This window comes from Giraffa tippelskirchi, chromosome 3 (genome assembly GCF_054371585.1).
Source record: "Giraffa tippelskirchi isolate mGirTip1 chromosome 3, T2T-mGirTip1v1.2.pri, whole genome shotgun sequence".
Lineage (NCBI taxonomy): Eukaryota > Metazoa > Chordata > Mammalia > Artiodactyla > Giraffidae > Giraffa > Giraffa tippelskirchi.
Genome location: NC_137277.1, coordinates 160,778,060 through 160,798,528, shown reverse-complemented (window position 1 = coordinate 160,798,528; position 20,469 = coordinate 160,778,060). Strand labels below are relative to the sequence as shown.

Genomic DNA, 20,469 nt, shown 5'->3' with positions numbered 1-20,469 from the left:
GTTAATAGTAATGGACCCAGGCATTGAATTTTGATGGTAACATAAGATGCTAACAATGGGGAAAACTGGGTGACAGGCATACAGGGACTTTCTGTACTATGTTTGCAACTTATATATGAATAAGCAACATGTATATAAGACATATATATAAATTAGATTTAGATATGGGTAAAATTGAAATCTGACACCTAGGTTTAGTCCCTTAAAACTAATATAAACTTTTCATCCACTGTTGTTCATCCCTGAGAACTTAAGTCTGTTAATGTTATCTTTTCAATTTGGGGCAAATATTTTTTTCTTCCCTGTGAATTACTGAGAGAATTTTGAGTCATCATAAACTTTAACGTTGTTCTCCAGACATATCAAGCTTGTCAGCAGCCTACCAGCCTCCTCCGTCCATGGGATTTTCCAAGCAAGAGTACTGGAGTGGGGTGCCATTGCCTTCTCCGCTTGACAGTACAGTGAAAGAAATATCTAACATTGGTTAACTTGTGTTCTTTTTTTGGCTTTAAGCAAGTCTTAAACACAAGTATGTGCTCTATATAAATAATAACTTTGTGTTATTTCTTGGCAAAGGCAAGATGACTTCTTTTTCACAGCTCTTTAGAGGCAGAAGACACCCTTATCACACTCTACCAGTTGCACTAATAGACAAATCATGAGACTGAAGCTTCTTGACATTGTCTATTTAATCTGTACAGCATTGTCCAAAATGAACTTTTTAAACCTTATTTTTCAGGAGTGTCCTAAATTTAACTATTCACCACCTCATAGAAGAACTTATTCTTCCCAGGTAATTTATAACCTCACTGGGCACCACTTGGAAAATTATCTTATATCAACTGCTAATGAGTTTACACAAAAAAGGTAAAAAGAAAAAACTGTTTATAAAAAATTTAATTTAGAATATCTTGTTTTCTAATTTTAAATTAACTCTTGAATTTGTGACAGTAAAATGCAAGTTTCTATTGATTATTTATGTAAATTCTATTTTATCTAAACATCCTTACATATTAAAATTTAAGTAAATGAATTTAATAACTAAATTAAGATTTATTGAGCACATTGTAAAGCATTGTTTTGGAATTCAAAAATGTATTGTTAAATTTGTACATATTTTTTTCTCAAAGCAAAAGACAAGTTATTGACTGGATTGTGCAAACTTGGAGAGTTTTAAAGCATGACTTTTGGTGACAATTGTCCTTAGTTCCAGTTTGAACATCTCAAAACTTGGAGTATGATATCTGCATGTGAATAAAATGTGTTCTTGTATAGTGAGTTCACAGGCGTGTTCCTAAGCCACCTGATCATTTACCATAGATGCAAGTGTGGCAGGCTTACATTTGCAACAACATGGATGGACCTGGAAGACACTATACTAAGTGAAATAATAGAGACAAATACTGCATGATTTCAGTTTTATAGGGAATCTAAAATAGTCAAATGCATGGAAACAGAAAAGGAGAACAGTGGTTACTAGAGTATGGGAGAAGGGTGAGGTGGGAAAATTTTGGTCAAAGGGTACAAAATTTCAATAAAGCAAGGTGAATACATTCTGGATGTCTAAGTACAGCAATTCTAGTTAAGAATACTGATTGTTACATGAAGTTTGTTAAGTGGGTAGTAGCCCTTAAGAATTCTCAACATATATAAGAAAATGGTAACTGTGTGAGATAATGGATATGTTAATTAGCTTGATTGTGGAGATTATTTCACAACATATACATATATCAAAACATTGTATGCCTTAAATATATACACTTTGTATCTGTCAATTATATCTTAATAAAGCTGGGAGAGAAAGGTGGCAAGTACACTTGAATATACATTAAATATTTTCAACAAAATGAGGTTTATTATTAACAAACCATTCTAAAACCTACTTTGTAAAAAAAAAATAAGTGAAGAATATCCTATAGTGTTCTTTGCACATCAAAAAATATAACTCTGCAGCATCACATTTAGGGTAATAGTCACAAGAAAATTATTTTAGTATAACTACTAAAATATTATTTAGTATTTAACCCATTCTTATTTATTTATTTAACCCATTCTTAATTTGGTCAATATTTAAACTAACCTATCCTTAAAATTTCTATTTGAATTTCTTAAATCCACTTTTTATTTTTAATAGTCCATGAATTTCTAGTTATAATATGCACTTTAGACTAAAATATGATAAAAGAAATCGATAAAACTGTAAAATATTTGTCAGGCAGTATTTATTTCATACTACAAATGTGTTCCTAGTGGAAAGAAAAAAGTGAGCTCTTAAACATTTTAGATTTATTTATTAATATTTTCTCATTGAAACAAATATCAATTTTTCCATGTAGATATGGAGGTTGGAGTTTGGGGCTGCCTTTGACTAAAGACCTTCGTTTTGATATAACGACTGTTCCAGCTAATAGAACACTTGCCAAGGTAAATTGTGATCTTTCTTTTGGGATGTCATACAAATGAGAAAATGAACTTTAAATGTTCAAGCATTTTCATGAGGTGAAAATAAAACATGGGTCAGTTGATTTGAAAAGCATTTGGAATAATGTATACTCCATAATATAGTGGTTCTAATCTTGTGTATTTAACCTAAGGAAGCGTGTATACACAAGTACCCAGTTCAGTTCAGTTCAGTCACTCAGTCGTGTCCGACTCTTTGAGACCCCATGGACCACAGCACACCAGGCCTCCCTGTCCATCACCAACTCCCAGAGTTTACTCAAACTCATATCCATTGAGTCAGTGATGCCATCCAATCATCTCATCCTCTGTCATCCCTTTCTCCTTCCACCTTCAATCTTTCCCAGCATCAGGGTCTTTTCAAATGAGTCAGCTCTTCCCATCAGGTGGCCAAAGGATTGGAGTTTCAGCTTCAGCATCAGTCCTTCCAATGAACATTCAGGACTGAGTTCCTTTAGGATGGACTGGTTGGATCTCCTTGCAGTCCAAGGGACTCTCAAGAGTCTTCTCCAACACCACAGTTCAAAAGCATCAATTCTCTGGTGCTCAGCTTTCTTCATAGTCCAACTCTCACATCGATACATGACTACTGGAAAAACCACAGCCTGACTAGATGGACCTTTGTTGCCAAAGTAATGTCTCTGCTTTTCAATATGCTGTCTAAGTTGGTCATAACTTTCCCTCTAAGGAGTAAGCGTCTTTTAATTTCATGGCTGCAGTCACCATCTGCAGTGATTTGGGAGCCCCAAAAAATAAAGTCATGCCATGATCTTAGTACTCGGTTACATATACAAAAATGCACATAGTAGCATGTCTCATATTAGCTGAAAATGCAACCCCAAATGTCCATACACAGTAGAATAAATAAATAAATTGTTATATACTCATTCAATAGAACTCTCAGCCATGGAAATGAATGAACTCATTTCCATACAATAAGTAGGCTAACTCTTCCAAACACTATTAGTAAGCAAAAGCAAAAACAAAAAGGAATACAAACTGTAATTGTGTTTACTATAAACTTTGAGAGTAAGCAAAACTACCATATAATCTAGAGGAGAGAGAGAGCACATTGTGATTTGAAAGGACACAGGGTGTCAAAGAGATGTTCTGGATGCTGGCAATTTCTGTTTCTCAACCTGAGTGATGGATATACTCCCTTTGTAATATTTTGTTAACTATACATTGATGTTTTAGGCATTTTTCCTTGTATATGTGTCATATACGTTTAGCTTTGCTTCTTGTGTGTTAATCACTCAGTCGTGTCCAACTCTTTCTGACCCCATGGACTGTAGCCCACCAGGCATCTTTGTCCGTGGAATTCTCTAGGCAAGTGGGTAGCCATTCGCTTCTCTAGGGAATCTTCTTTACCCAGAGATTGAACCCAGGTCTCCTATATTGCAGGCAGGTTCTTTGCTATCTGAGCCACCAGGCAATGCTTTTAAACAACATGGAAACTTGACAGAATTTGATGGATATAAACAATTCTGTTGGCGTTTTTTCTTCTAGACTGTATCTATGCTTTGAATTTGAAAACAAGCTAGAGTCACACACTCAGACACATATGATTACCCATACGATCACAAGTAGTCTTTAAATCTTAAATTGGTTGTAACACATTTCTCATTTGTTAGTAAGAGACATGTACAAACTTGTGGGAAGTGAAGAAACAAATACTCATTTAATGACTTATAAACGAAGCACTAGTGTCCCATTTTATACCAACTACCTATACATCCTCCCAACATCCCTAAGAGATAGATGCTATTGAGTGTATCTTAGCTGGCTTTTATAAGGTCGTGTAGAATGTAAATAGTAGTGCCAGAGCCTTGAATGCTTCCCCTTGTTTCTTTTCTTCCTCTCTCCACACATAGAGTAAAGATTCTTACAGAAGGGAGTTCTAACATTAAATAATTTCTCTCTAAATCAGATTTGTAATTTTGAACTACTAATTGCCTTTCTTGATTTGAGGTATACCAATATTTTAAATATGGGCTTCCCTGGTGGCTCAGTGGTAAAGAATTTGCCTGCCAATGTCTGCCAGTGCAGGAGATGTGAGTTTAATCCCTGCTTCAAGAAGATCCTCTGGAGAAGGAAATGGTGACCCACTTCGGTATTCTTGCCTGGAAAATTCCATGGACAGAGGAGCCTGGTGGGCTACAGTCCATGGGGTCAGAAAGAGTTGGACATGACTGAGCAACTGAGCAACAACAATATTTTAAATCCCTTTCCTTTTGACATAGGCGATAAAGTAACTCGCTTTCTTCTGGGTTATAACTAGGAATAAAAAGTTAGTGGGGGTATTTCAGGGTTATCAGTCTTGTTGCTAAGGACACAATGCTTGTATATGTATTTATATTTTATTTCTTTCTACAGCCTGGCCTATACGCCATTTGTTTTTATTATTATTATTATTAAGAGACAGATTGCCTTAGTTGTAGTTCCAGAATCACCATAGACCAGTCACAGAGATGAAGATAATAATGACTTCTTCTGTTTATTTCAAGCTTTACCTGTAGAGAAAGTCTAGGATAACTAATAACTTGGTGCTATCAAGCAGGAAAAAGTTGTTTTCATGATCTCTACCCATCTCTAGGTTGGAAACTTACAGTTCTGTGGTCAGCACTCTGGTGGATGGTTCATAATCTGCCAAGATGAAATAAGTTACTGGGGAAACTGGTACACTTATTTTAAATATAAATTATATAGTCTGTAAGATATAAAGACTGCCTAATTTATTGGAACACCATACTCATCTTGTCTTCTTTTGGAATGTTACAGGTATGGTATGATCCAGAAGGCTATCACTCCCTTCCAGCTTACCTCAACAGCCTGAATAATTTCCTCCTGCGAGTTAACATGTCAAAATACGATGCTGCCCGACATGGTAAAGTTATTTACATAGATGCTGCTTGTATTGAAACTCTTGCTACTCTCCATGTGAAAATGTGCATTAGACCCCATTTCCTCCCTGTGGTGCTATTTTATGGTATTTAAACCATAGATCTTTAAAAGGAGTTTGGAAGTAGTAACTACCACCAGATGGAACATTTTGGATAATCCCCTCAATTTCAGGTTAATTTAGCTTCTTCATTTATCAAGTCAGGATAATAATGCTGACTTTATACTTATTTCTGTCCTCACACCTCATAGTTATATCTCACAGGAAAGCATTTTATAACTATTTACTTGTACATAGGCTAAAAAATAAAGTGATAATGTCAATAAATATTATACACAAATCTAAATGTGAAAACAAAACTTTAGAAGTTCTACCAGAAACGAAGTGTTACCATTAATTGACTACTTACCATAAGGACACATGCTTTGTATAAAATATTGCTAATACTTAGCACCCTCTCATGATGAGTATTATTGTTTCCTACTGTTATTTCTCTGGGAATCAGAAGTGGGATTTGAACCCAGGTTTGTTTGCCTCTTGCCACTTCATTTTCCCAATACTTCTCTATACTCAACGAAGTCTACTATTGGGGTTTCTCAAGAAGCTTTCGCATAGTCTTTTTTTTTAATATTTACTTCTTTATTTGGCTGCAGCAGGTCTTAGTTGCAGCACATGGGATCTGTTAGTTGCAGCTTGTGGGATCTAGTTCCCTGACCAGGGATCGAACCTGGGCCCCTTGTATTGGGAGCGAGGAGTCTTAGCCAACTGGATCACCAGAGAAGTCCCTTCCACATAGTTTTTTTAAAGGGTTTGGAATTCAAAAGAGGCTGATTTTTTTTTTTCTAATTCAATTACTCTCCATTTCATCTTCTTAAGCCTTGCTCAAATTATTTTCCCATACAGATCCCCTAAAATAATAAAAAAAGGAGTAACATATTTGCTTGCCAACAGTTTCTAGCCTAATAAATAGGCTAACAGCCTGTTTAAAAAAGAAATGCTGTTGTCTTCTCTTCTTTCATCGTCCTACTGTCAGGCATAATAGCATGTGCTGGGCGTTCTGGCAATTGTGGAAGTAAACTGTAGAGTCAAATACTCATTCTAGGGACAGAATCTTTCAGAGTCTTCATTTCTGAGAAACTAGTGTTTTTCCCCACTGCTTTGACATTTTCCTAGCAGCAGGAACCATGAAGAAAATAACAAGATTGATAGATAGTGCTTAGATCCAGAGCATCAATAAAGGGTGTAGTCAAAAGTGGTAAATTAAGTTAAATGATGAGTAAAGCCAGGTGAGTCTAGTGTAGCCTGGTTTGAAATACTATTGAACATTTGACTTTCACTAGGATGTCTTACTGAGAGCAAAAGATATTTGTTGCTGTGACAGTGTAGGAACCATAGAAATGGCTCGCAAGAAACGTTGCAAAGGTATGTAGGTAAGAAAAGAGACAACGCCACTTTGAAGAATCAGCTTTTGAAACCTATTTTCAGGTTTCATTTATTATTCATGTTCTTTACCAAGATGAAAGCAGTTGGAATCACTCTGGATCCTGGCAGGCTTGTATTTCTAAGTTACAGAGCATAAAGAATTAAGAATTCTGGAACATAAACTTTATGTGTTGATCCTAAAAGGAAACGTTTTTAATTTAAAAATAATAAGGCTTAGCTCGAATTACGTGTGGAGACTGGTAGTAGTGTGCCTTCTATTTTTTTATTAACTTTTCTCATATAGGCTTGTGAAAGTGGTAACTTTCTACCCTATCAGTAAGGAGTTTGTTTTCTTTCAAAGAAGAAAGCCATGTCACCTTAAAATACTTTTATTATATTGTAATGAGTGTATGGGATATACCATAATAATGTTGTTTTTAAAAATCAGCTTAAATAGCCTCCTGCCACCTCCCCCTACTACACGAGCTGTTTTAAGCCATATTTGTTGGATTCTACATGAATTGAGATTTTGCCTTTAGTTGTAAAATTGATTCTCTGAATTTTAACATGCTAATAAAAACCTTTTAATTAGCTTTCCTTTGCAAGTCAATGTCTGTTATATTCATGTGGTTCCCTCTAGTGGTTAATTAAACATAAAAATTCTGTTTTCTTCCCCTAGAATACAAATTTACTTGTTTTCACTAACAAATGTTGTACAACCAGGCTCTTCTCCAAAAATATTGACACATTGTTCTCTCTACCCTAATGTTTATTCTTATTGTATTACTAGCATTGGTCAATGGGAAGTTACTCATTTTAGGCTTACAAGTGTAGAAACTACAGAAAATGTGTTATTTTTAGTGTATATTGTATATGGGGGGATAATTGAAATTTTGAGGCTTTATTAGAGTCAATAAGCATTCATCGACTAATCGCTGTACTCAAGACTGTGCTAGTTGCCATAGAACCCACAGAAAAGATGGTAATATAGATTCCAAACTCTGATAATTTGATGTTGCTGCCAAAGATATAGAAAAAAAATTGTTTCAGCAGCATTTTTCATATTGGAGTAAATGTATTTGTAAAGATTTCTCTGGTGAAATAGAGTATTTCTTGATTCTGAAATATCAATATAAGTCAGGAATAAGAGAAATGACTTCCCCTTGCCTATATTATAATCCAGCAGCAAGGTTTAAGTAGGTCCCAAGGAAAATTGAGTCTCAGTAAAAGACAACCCATTAATTTATACAAAAGATAAGAAAGGTGCATTCCCCCAATGATTTAATTAAAATTATACATCAAATTGATTATTGTTGCTGTTAGTTTCTTTGTTTTGCTTTAACTTTTATATATTTTTCTTCAGTACAGAACAGTTGCAGATTTTAACTTCAAAATATGTCATAATCTACTTAGTAAAAATTATAAATTTAAGTTAATGGAAAGAATAGAGCTTTAGAATCATCTATATTTGGTACCATGAAAGGGTCTTAATATCTAATATAATGAACATATACTAAATAAGCAGTAAGTGAGAAAGTTCTTGCTCAGCTTTTGACTATACAGGGAAAAGTACATAAGAGATATCCTCACTCCTACCCCTACTGTTTGCAAAGTTACTCAGACAGCATAGGCTTTGCCTTCACATCATGGCCCCTTGCAAGACTTCCCAGCCCATCTGAACCCTGGCTGGACTGTATCTTCTTGGGAAAGGGAGGAAAGCACTGTGCTACCTAACTCGGAAAATACAACCAACCCTGGGAGGTACAAGTAATCTAGGACTATATCGGAATTAATTGACTACTTTTCTGAGGCCAGCTAGTTTCTCTGAATCCTTTTGGATCTTTCTGTCTCAGTAAAAATCCCTCCAGAAGCTGAAGCTCCCAACTCTACTCCTGGTAGAGTTCTAAAGCAATAGGTATCTTAGAAGCAGTAAAGGAGGAGAAGGGATCCTTTCAGGCTGCAGTATTTCCCTACGACGACCAATGGCGCAATGAAGGGCAGGGTGGAAAGTGTCTGTTCTTTAGGGGATCCTCATGTAACTGGTCTCCCTTTGATTTGTTCCTTCAAATGTCATACATTTTTCTAAAGTGCTATAATACAAACATACCTATTGCCAGATGGAGAGAAGAAACTGGAAAATAATAACTTGAATGTAGTAGATGGGAAACATGCTATATAAAAAGTGTAAATTCTTATCTCTTCCCCCCAAATTCCAAGCACAATGTGAAAAATGGTTTGGGTTTTTTTCTGTGTGCATTTGAGTGCCATCAGTTGTATGGTATTGATGAGATCGGGGTTGAGGGGCAGAGGGGATCATTTTATTTTAAAAGATAATCACCAAAGTAAAATTCTTTGGCAAGTATTACATATTATTCATGTAAAAATTGGTATTTCTTTTTAAAATTTTTATTGGAGTATACTTGATTTATAGTGCTATGTTAGTTTCAGGTGTATTGCAAAGTGAATCAGTTATACATGTATATATATCCACCCTCTTGTTTTTTTTAAGATTCTTTTCCTATATAGGCCATTACAGAGCGCTGAGTACAGTTCCCTGTCTGTGCTATACAGTAGGTTCTTATTAGTTACCTATTTTAGACAGTAGCATGTATAAAAATTAGTATTTCTGATTAACTGAATACATACTAATGAAAAGAACTGTCTCCTCTTTAAGGTATCATCATGTATAGCCATCCTTATCCAGGAGTGCAAGATCAAGAACAAGCCACGTAAGCAGATATATCTGGCCTGACTCTTTTCTCCTTGGCATATTGAGAAGTGCTATAATTAGAAATCAGAGTTGTATCTGAATGAATGTTAATCTAGAGGAGCTGGTAATATAAGTCACTGACTGGGATAAAAGGCAGTTTCTGAAAGCGTGTAGAGTGAGGTTGTGAAGTAGAGCTTGTTGACTGTAGCTTCACAAAATCTGCTGCTTTTATAAGTCAAGTGCATAAGTGCTTCATCATTTCAACTTCCTTGCATAGCATTTAAGTATTGTATGATTTCTGTGCTCAAGATCTATGTATCTCTTGCATACTCCCTATAACCCTTGGAGACTCAGGTTTTTCTATCAAATATCCCTAGTCAATTCAGATGCACTCAAGCTATTTATCCCAGGGTCATAGCCGAGTCATGTGGAAGATATTATCTGGCTGCCTTGTAGGAAGACTTATTTGTGTCACAGCCAACTCTTGTACTGTTTTGTTGATGGCTTTTGCCATGAATCTTCTTGAAAGGAAAAGAGTTCCCCAAACTTATGTGTGCTCTCCTCTCCCTATTGCTCACTACAGAATGAGCAGCTTGATCGATATTTTAGTGGCACTCTCCATCCTGATGGGCTACTCTGTCACCACTGCCAGCTTTGTCACCTATGTTGTACGGGAGCATCAGACAAAAGCCAAGCAGCTGCAACACATTTCAGGCATCAGTGTCACCTGCTACTGGGTAACCAACTTCATTTATGACATGGTGAGTAACTTGTGTTTTTGCAAGAAAGACAGGACTGATTTGGATAGTTTTGGTTGTAAAACTGCTAAGTCGTTCATGTCTGATTTTTTGCGACCCCATGGACTGCAGCACAACAGACTTCCCCTCCTTCACTGTCTCCCAGAGTTTTCTCAAACTCACGTCCATTGAGTCCATGATGCCATCCAACTGTCTCATCCTCTATCGTCCCCTTGTCCTCCTCCCCTCAGTCTTTCCCAGCATCAGGATCTTTTCCAATGAATTGGCTCTTCTCATCAGGTGGCCAAAGTATTGGAGTTTAATCTTCAGCATCAGTCCTTCCAACAAATATTCAGAGTTGATTTCCTTTAGGGCTGACTGGTCTGATCTCCTTGCAGTCCAAGGGACTCTCAAGAATCTTCTCCAGCTCCACAGTGCAAAAGCATCAATTCTTCAGTGCTCAGCCTTCTTTATAGTCCAATTCTAGAAGACAGGTTTTTGGTTTTTTTTTAAAAAAAGTTCACACTTTATTTCTCAGGCATCCTGCTGAAAGCTGCTGGCAATAGGGATCACAGCTTTGACAGAGGGAAGGGGTCGGGGAGACCAATCTCCTCTGTCCATGGAATTTCCCAGGCAAGAATACTGGAGTGGGTTGCCATTTCCTTCTCCAAGAAGACAGTTTTATGTTTGAGACTTATTTGTCTCAGTTTGTTCAGATTATTACCACAAAGACAGTAAATTAAGGAAAAAAATTTGCATCAGGCTTATATTCATCCAGTGGTTGGAAGAAAGAGAAATCCACCTGCCCTGCCCTTATCTCCATGATCTGAGGACCTTGTATCAGATTCCCCAAGACACTTGCTAGAATGCATGTCACTGGTCCTCACTCCAGACTCATGTGATCTGTATCTTGGGAGTGGAACCTGGAAAATATGCTCCAACCTCTTCACCAAGTTATTTTAAGTATGTTGAAGTTTGAAATGAGAGAAATGGAAGCTTAAAACAGAATAGTCTTGCCTAGTAGCAACACATAAACAAGCTTATAAAAATTTGATCAACTAATAGTGAAAAATCTGAAGTAATAGCCTCTGCTGAATGACACATTACAGAAGATTAATAGGGAAAATAAAGGATGAATTTCATTGATAGCTCTCTCATTTGCATAAAGTGGTCTCAAAGCTCAGATGGTTTTTCTTGACTCCAAATGTGCCAGCATTGACCAATGCCTGGGATGGGTATGCATTGCCTGGTAATTATGGCAAAATTTTCTGAGTTGCTGTAAAGACCATTGGCTTGAAGGACTGAAGAATAATTAACTGCCTATCCATTTGGTTAATGTCTCCAGTGAGGTCTGAAATGCATTTGTTGTAGAAGTCAAATCTTAAAAAAAAAACGGTAATGAGTCCTGTGGACTTAATAGAAGCTTTAATGTGTCAAGAAAGCTTAAAGTGCACACTTCTATGAAGGGCTACTTACTACTCAGATTGTGTTACTATATTTCTGGTACTCATTCCAATTTTAGGACATTTTCCTCCCTAATTAAATTACCGTCTCTTTCATTGTGTACATCTTGCCGCAAACTCCTCAGCATTTACGAAATCTCTTGCCAATGAAACACTGAATTCTTTGTTCATATCCCTGTGATTCCAAGAACGTATAGTACCCACCGTCCTGCTGTTTTGCACGGAGTGGCTCACACTGATAACGAAGCCTTAGAAATCGGCCATCTGAGAGAGTTCCAGCATTCAAAATAAAATCAATACTTTAAGGACTGAATCTAATACCAAGATACCTGGCTGTCTTATCTTTTTCACTGAACCTCTGTCACCAAATGATCCCAATTCTCAAAGTCTGGAGGCAGGAATGCCAGGGACTTGGAGTCTCTCTATAAGGATGGAGACTGACTTGACCTCTTATTGCAGGAGATGAATTCAAGAGTGAAATCAATGTAAAATGAACTGAACATTACAAGCAACAAGAACACAGATAATAATTCATTTCTTGAAGTGTTTCTAGGTTGATTTGTTACAGTTTTAAACTAGATGGGCTATTGATTCAAAAAAAGAAAAAACTTGCCATGTGTTAAACGTTGTTTTACATATTCCCATAGGCCTTCTACTTGGTACCTGTAGCATTTTCAATTGGTGTCATTGCAATTTTCAAGTTACCTGCCTTCTACAGTGAAAATAACCTAAGTGCTGTATCTCTCCTACTTCTGCTGTTTGGGTAAGCTGCGGTGAAAGACGAATTTACAGAACTAAATGCTCCTAGAGGCAAACTTAAATCTCATTAGCTAATTTACAAATGTCTTGGGATTTCATTAGCCATGAGTAATGATTAGCAATATATTACATTTGCTAGCCCATAGTTTGTAAAATGTAATACTTGTGAAAATTAATGTTGTTATTAATAGTATACCTATTATTAATGAGCACTTACTGGGTGCTGAGTGTCACTCTTAACAATTTACATTCGTAATTTAATTTACATAAAAATGGAGTCTTTAAAATGATCAGAAAAATGTATAGACATGTGTGAATTTATGTATTAACAAATTTTAAGTGTATATAAATATGTATGATGTTAAAAAGTGAATATATTCATATATATTTATTTTTATTATTATGGATGCCTAAGAACACAGACATAAAATTGTTTCTGAATTAGGGTAATTAATATGGGTAGTACAGTTCAATATCAATACTTTAGTAGCAGTTCTTTTTGCTCTGAATGCATGAGTAGTATCCATTTAGTTAGCAATTGTAGCTGATGAAGGATCTCTTTGTCTCTAGTTCTACTTCTTTACCCCAAAGGTTACTCAAGTGTTTGCTCAAAACAGGACATGCAGCTTCTAAGCATACTCTGTTTTCTTAGCTAGCCAACAATGATATTGTTTTTTCTCAATGTTAAATTATAATATATATATCTATTAAACTCATATTTCCATCCAGAAGAAAATCTTGCCTGGGTGAGGTACCAGTATTGTATTGTTTAGTCGCTCAGTCATGTCTGACTCTTCATGAGTGAAAATTAATTTGTGGTTGTAATGACTACTCAAGATTCCTTAAAAGTACGCTTCATGATTTAGTCATATGGTGACATTGTAAAATACATAACATCTTTATTGTGGGACTAAAAAAAGTGTGTGCTTCAGATTTTTTTTTTTTTTTGCTTTTGTTAAAAAGAGAAATAAAAAAGAGGTCTAACTACAAGGCTTGACAACTCATCCTAATGTTTATTTTCACTTTGGAACACCATCTAGGCTATATGTTTATTTAGTAAAAGAGTAATCCTGGTATGATTTTAATTCTTAGTATTATTAATATAAAGGTATGCCACATTTTCTTGGATGTACTTGCTGGCTGGGTTCTTCCATGATACAGGAATGGCTTTCATCACTTACGTCTGCATCAACCTTTTTTTTGGCATCAATTCCATTGTTTCCCTGTCGGTGGTGTACTTTCTTTCCAAGGAAAAGCTTAATGATAAGGTAAGGCCCTTTATTAGTCTGCTAAACTTCAGTGATTGGATCAAATGCTTCAACATGTTCAAGGTGGAAAGATTTTTTGTATTTTGCATTCTCTAAATAGAATAGAGGAATTTCATTTGATTGTATTAAATGAAAATTAAATTCTTTTTAGAATTTTTAGTTTAATGTCTCTGATTATATTTTTTGGTGAAACACGTGCATCATTTTATTGTAGAGCTCCAAGCAAGGAGTCAAGTCAGCTAATGCTTGAAGGGCCTTAGTTCCCCTGGTGGCTTTCCCGGAAGGGTTTTAAAAGACAGGGTGAGGGAGATGAGGTTGTGGGGTATGTGATCAGCTCATGGACATTCTTCTGATTGATTGATGGTCAGGTAACTGGGGTCAATCTCATCAGCCTTCTAATTCCAGTCATCTGGGGTCTTTGTGCTTGTGGGCAGCTTTCAAGTTAACTTCTACCTGGTAGGGTTTCAGTGTCTACAAAACTGCTCAAAGGATTTGGCTCCTTGATTGTATTTATGCAATGACAAAACTATTGACATTTGATAGGGCTTGAGTAGGGGAATGGAGATATTCAGTCAGATACTTTGTATGGCACTGGAGAAATCATGCAGCCAATCAGTCAGCTAAACTTGTCACTCATTAACAAATTGTTATGGTATGGTAGAGACAAAGACAACATGTCTTAGTTATACGACTATGAGTTAAGATTCATTTGAACATCCATAGAAAAAAAACCTAACTCATTCCCTTTCAGTCATGTATTGGAATCTACTTCATTGTAAGCATCACTTTCCATTCATAGCTAGCAATTATGATTAGTGAGAAGGGAAGCCCTAACAATGCTGAACAATTGAATGGAAAAGAATAAAGAGAAAATGAAGTAAGGAATAAACAAGCATACTCCAGGAGGAATAAGAAAATCTGTGAGCTGCAAGTGGTTGGTCCCAAGTATAAATAGCATGAAAATGAGCCATTTGCTCCTCTTTGAGATAGGTTGTTTCTCCTTCTGTATCATTTTACCATTTTATTCCCTCTTCAAGTAGGAATTACCTTGGTTCCAAAACTTTACTAAATCCCTCCTTACTCAGGCACCTACCTACGTGTTAGTTGCTCAGTCATGTACAGTTCTTTGTGACCCCATGGACTATAACCCGCCAGGCTCCTCTATCCATGGAATTCCCCAGGCAAGAATACTGGAATGGATAGCCATTCCCTTCTCCAGGGGATCTTCCCAGCCCAGGGACTGAACCAGGGTCTCCCACACGCAGGCAGATTCTTTATCACCTGAGCCACCAGGGAAGCCCCACAGATACTCTATCAGACCCCCAGTACCGTTGCTATTACTACATTCTGAAGTCCCCAGCATTTGGCCTGACACCTTAGACCATCTCAAAAATATATATAATCCTTTTCTGCTTTTATTTTGGTAATAAATCTCCATTTGGTTATATGAAATGTTTATATGTAAATTCGGCATGTACATGCAATAATTACCAATCTAGATAAGCTTCTCAAATTTCAGTATTTATCTACATCTAGTTTCAAATTTTCATCAATTTGTTGGAAACTTAACACTGAACTTTATTTTTTTTTTCTCTTATTTCAGACTTTAGAACTTATTTCTGAAACCCTCAAGCGCATTTTCCTGATTTTCCCACAATTCTGTTTTGGCTATGGTTTGATCGAACTTTCTCAACAACAGTCGGTCCTAGACTTCTTAAAAGCATATGGAGTGGAGTATCCAAGTGAAACCTTTGAGATGGATAAACTAGGTGCAATGTTTGTGGCTTTAGTTTCTCAGGGAACCATGTTCTTTTTCTTGCGACTTTTAATCAATGAATGGCTAATAAATAAACTCAGGTAAATACAGTGAAAACAGTGTTTGACATCCATGACAAAACTCAATTCAAAATGTGCAGAGAAAGGTCAATAGTCTAAGCTTTTCCATTAGTGAAATGGAAATGTTTTGCTCAAAAAACTTTACAAGTTGTAGCACAATTCACAATCTCTTTCATTCAGTAAATAGTTCTCAAGCCTTACTATGGTTCTGCAAGTATTGTAAAATGAAGTGGTAAAATTAAATTAGCCCAGTTGTTAGCATAAAAGACATCAAGATTCAGTGGTAGAGAGAAAATATATACAGAAACAGAAGATACAGTCTTTGAGTTGTGTTTAGAAGGATAGAAAGTAGAAGTGGGAAAAGAGAATTGAGTATATAGATATTAGCAATGTATTCAGAAAAAGAAGATTGAGTAAAATGATGACAGAATCATAAATAAACATCATTGATCCAACAATTCTATTTCTAGGAATTTTCCCTACAGATATGCTAACAAATATGCAAAACTATGAATATATAAATTTATTCATCATAGTAACCATTCCTAATAGCAAAAGAATGGAAATAACCTAAATGTACTGCATTTGGGACTGGTTAAATAAATTATATTCATAATTTATAAGTGAAACACTATGCAGCCATTAGAAATAATGATGCAGTTCACTATGTAATATTTGGGATTACTTCTAATATTTGTTAAGTGAGAAATGCAAGGTTCAGAGCTACATATGAAGTATATTACCATTTGAGTTTTAAAAGGGAAATATATTTTTATGCATATGTATGCATAAACTATTTCTAATTATGAATGCCTCTGCTAAAAAACTGTATGTATTTGAAGGAGACTTTTCACTAAATATTCTTTAGTACCATTTTAATTTTAATAAATTAAGTGCATGTATTACTTATTGGAAATTAAGATTTAAGTTAATAAAAGGAAAAATAAAAAAAGAAAAATTTGGGGGCATATTTGAGAAATAAGTAATAAAATTTGATTTGAGCATAGACTAAATATAATGAAAGAGTAGGAGCTAAAGCATGGGGTTGAAAAATTATGGAGTATACTGATTGCTTGGTTAAAGAGTGATAGCTTGGACTTTACTCAATAAACAAATATTAATAGTAGCACACTGAAGGTTTTTTAACAGAGACCAACAGGATCAAATGGTGCTTTAGGAGCTGTGATTTTGTGGAGATAGTGTAGATTGGAAGGAAAGATTCAGAGACAACGGAGAAGTTTGAGGTTCCTGGATAAACTAAGTGAGAAAAATAATGAAAGCCTATGATGGTAACAGAAATAGAAAATGATAAATAACTGGCTGTTTTTAAGGTATTTCCAGTATTAGGATGCTGACTGCATGAGTGGATTTTAGAATGGGGAAGATTCAAAGAGAACATCACAATTGGAATCCCTAGGGATGTCATTAAAAGAAACAGGGACATTGGGAGGAAGACCTAAATTGATTTGTTGGTTTGTTTTTTTTGGTATTCAGTAGACAAGATACTGAAGTGGGTTTGAGATTTCTTAGAGTTTTCAGGACTGATAACCTTATTGTATTGACTAGGTCCTAGGTAAGACATTCATAGTAAAAAACAGACTATAGAATAACATTCATATTATTGATGACCAAAGAATAAATAGGACAAATTAAAAAAAACAATGATCATTGATCATGGTCTTGTAAGTGTTGAATCCTACTAATGACTCTGGTCTCTCTGTTAGGAGTAACTTTCAAACCCAAACTAAAGTTCCTTGTTACTGAAATTAAGATTCTGACTTGTAATAGGGAATCTGTAAGTATTTAAGTCATTGAAACAAAAAACTGTTTTTCAAATATTATAACAAATATTATAAAGAACACCCATGCTAATTTTTAAGTTGTTTAGCAAAATGCATAAAAATTTTAAAACAAACTTGGCATACTTTTGTGAAGTGAGAACTTTTAAAAAGATGTAAAAACCAAGTGGTGTCATTTCAAAATTATTGATGCAAAATTATCGGGTTCATTTTTTAGACTCTTCTTTAGAAAATTTAGCTCTTCATCTGTTATTGAGACAATAGATGAAGATGAAGATGTGCAGGCTGAAAGATTTAGAGTTGAGAAAGGTGCAAATGATTATGACCTGGTCCAACTGCATCGTCTCACAAAAACTTACCAACTTATCCACAAAAAGATTATAGCTGTAAACAACATCAGCATTGGGATACCTGCGGGGGAGGTAAGGAACAATGTTTTGTTTCTAAGTATCCTTTATATGGAGGAGGAAATGGCAACCCACTCCAATATTCTTGCCTGGAAAATTCCATGGACAGAGGAGCCTGGCAGGCTACAGTCCATGGGGGTCGCAAAAGAGTTGGATATGACTGAGCATGCAGGCATGCATGCATTCTGTATGTTGACATGGTAAGTGATAAAATTTTATCTTTCCTTAATTTTTTTCTAGAAATATGAAGTCAGCCTTTGAATATTTTGATGGATTCTATACATATAATTTACATGTGTCTATGTGTTAATTATCCTGTAACCCTCCCCTCTTGGCAGGGAGGACTCACCACATCCTGATCCCCTTCCCAAGATACTATCCTTCTTGAGTGGACTTTCAGTCAAGAAGTCTGTTCAGGGAGCTCTTTTCAACTCTTAGTTTTTAGGCCTCTTCAAAAGACAGCATATAGAAATCAGTTGTCAGAACTGAGGTCCTAGAATGGCATTCATATTCATATTATTGCTGTTTTCATAGAAGCAGTAGTAAGACAGCTTTGAAAGCAGAAAGAGAATGTGGGTATTTGCTTTTTTGCCGAGGCGGGCTGCAAACTAAATGCATCAAATTTATTCAATCGGAAAAAGATTATTGCTTCAGTTGCTTATTTAGTAAAGTTGTGATTTTGTGTGAATAATTTTAAATTTATAAATACAATTACTTTGTCAGGTTAGCATATCTGCCTTATTGGATATTCTATCATGTCACACAGGCATGCTAGAGTATAACATGTAAAAACAAATCCTAGGTATATACACAAATATTCAGATGGTTAAAGGGAAAAAAGATACTTAAGCACCCATTTGTTTTAAAAATGAAAGCTTTATCCAATGCCAGCAAAGCACTGCAATATCCAGTGATTTATTTTTCTTGATAATTTATTTCACCCAAGGAAAGGAAGAAAAGAGATACAATAGTAACGTGTCTTTGGTTTGAATTAGTTTACATCTTTTTTTTTTTCTCCCTCAAACCAGTGCTTTGGACTTCTTGGGGTGAACGGAGCAGGAAAAACCACCATCTTCAAGATGCTGACTGGAGACATAATTCCTACAAGCGGAAACATTCTGATAAGAAATAAGACTGGGTATGAAAAACAAGTGCTTTAAATTACCAAACACAATATAATTAAATGAGAAAAATAATTAAAGTGAACTTTTGATGTTATTTTGTGGTTTTATTATTAAATCTTTAGGAGAAAACCAGCTACTCAAGTGAGTGGAAATTTTTAAATTTTTCAATGTGACTGTGATGGTGGGGTCACTTTACATCTTTTTACCAGACTCACCAATCACCACAACCCACACAGAACTACCCTGTCAACATCTGAGGGGCTTCCCAGATGGCGCAAGTGGTAAAGAATCCACCTGCCAATGCAGGTAGATGTAAGAGGTGTGGATTCAATCCCTGGGTTGGAAAGATCCCCTGGAGGAGGGCACAGCAAGCCACTCCAGTATTCTTGCCTGGAAAATCCCATGGACAGAGGAGTCTGGCAGGCTGCAGTCCATAGGGTCACATGAAGTCAGACACAACTGAAGTGACTTAACATGCACACACACCCAGCATCTGAAGGCTAGGAGGGAAACGTCTTTAGAAAGTCATTCATGTTTTTGATGCTTTTTATTCAGGTCTCTGGCTCATGTTAACTCTCACAGCTCATTAATTGGCTACTGTCCTCAGGAAGATGCTTTGGATGACCTGGTAACCATAGAAGAACATTTATATTTCTATGCTAGAATACATGGAATTCCAGAAAAAGATATTAAAGAAGTGAGTATAAGTGTGAAGAACTAGTTTATCTGAAAACCATTTTTGTTTATGCTTCCCACCCACCTACCCTCAAGACCAAGTTGACATCTGGAAAACTATGACAATTTTCTCCTGACAGTGATAATGGAGGCAGTATTAGCTTGATTGTATATATATCATAAACACACCTACGAACTCAGCTTTAGAAACATCTTGGCTCGTATTTGTTCCATTATCTTTTAAAAACTGTCGAATAAAGAATGAGATTTGCCTTAGGCTCTGGATTGAGCCTTGGTTGGTGATGCCTATATAGTGTTCAGATAACTATTGAAACATAGAATTACCTACAAAATGGGCTTCCCAAGTGACTCATGGTAAAGAATCTGCCTGCCAGTGCAGGAGAAACAGGAGATGTGGGTTAGATCCCTGAGTTGGGAAGATCCCTTGGAGGATGGAATGGCAACCAACTCCAGTATTCTCTCCTGGAGAATCTCATGGACAGATGAGCCTGGTGGGTTCATAGGGTGTCAGAGAGTTGGACACAACTGAGTAGTCGACTGAGCATGCACAAATGCCCAAGTAAAACAGAATAGATTCCAATTTGATTTTTGAAATGGGCTTTTGTACCTCACTACAATTATTTGCCTTTTTAATAGAAGGACTAATCTTTTGGGCAGTTTTCTCTATTTTTGCAACCCTTGGGGACTTCTTAAATCCTCCTAGGATTCCACTATTTGCCAGAGCTATTTAACTACTGAAATAGCCACAAGAACCCAAGATTCCTAAGTTAATACACTAAAGTTTTGATACTGGGTCATTTTTAAATAGACCTAAAACCTTTGTGACAGCTCACCCCACAGTAAGAAAAAAGATGAAACAGTGATGACAATCAATAAGAAACCTGCC

The 20,469-nt window shown here is 35.9% G+C and overlaps 1 protein-coding gene across 2 annotated transcripts in view; it reads left to right on the top strand.

Annotated features, from left to right (window-relative positions):
• Positions 1–20,469, top strand: part of ABCA12 (ATP binding cassette subfamily A member 12) — a 182,923-nt gene that overhangs the window by 150,149 nt on the left and 12,305 nt on the right. For both annotated transcript variants that reach the window (XM_081583043.1, XM_081583044.1), the window contains exons 37-47: positions 740–867; positions 2,337–2,424; positions 5,242–5,347; positions 9,459–9,513; positions 10,078–10,255; positions 12,342–12,457; positions 13,562–13,721; positions 15,325–15,578; positions 17,574–17,778; positions 18,792–18,901; positions 19,443–19,584. In XM_081583043.1, coding sequence (XP_081439169.1) covers positions 740–867; positions 2,337–2,424; positions 5,242–5,347; positions 9,459–9,513; positions 10,078–10,255; positions 12,342–12,457; positions 13,562–13,721; positions 15,325–15,578; positions 17,574–17,778; positions 18,792–18,901; positions 19,443–19,584 — 1,542 coding nt within the window. The remainder of the gene's footprint in view (positions 1–739; positions 868–2,336; positions 2,425–5,241; positions 5,348–9,458; positions 9,514–10,077; positions 10,256–12,341; positions 12,458–13,561; positions 13,722–15,324; positions 15,579–17,573; positions 17,779–18,791; positions 18,902–19,442; positions 19,585–20,469) is intronic.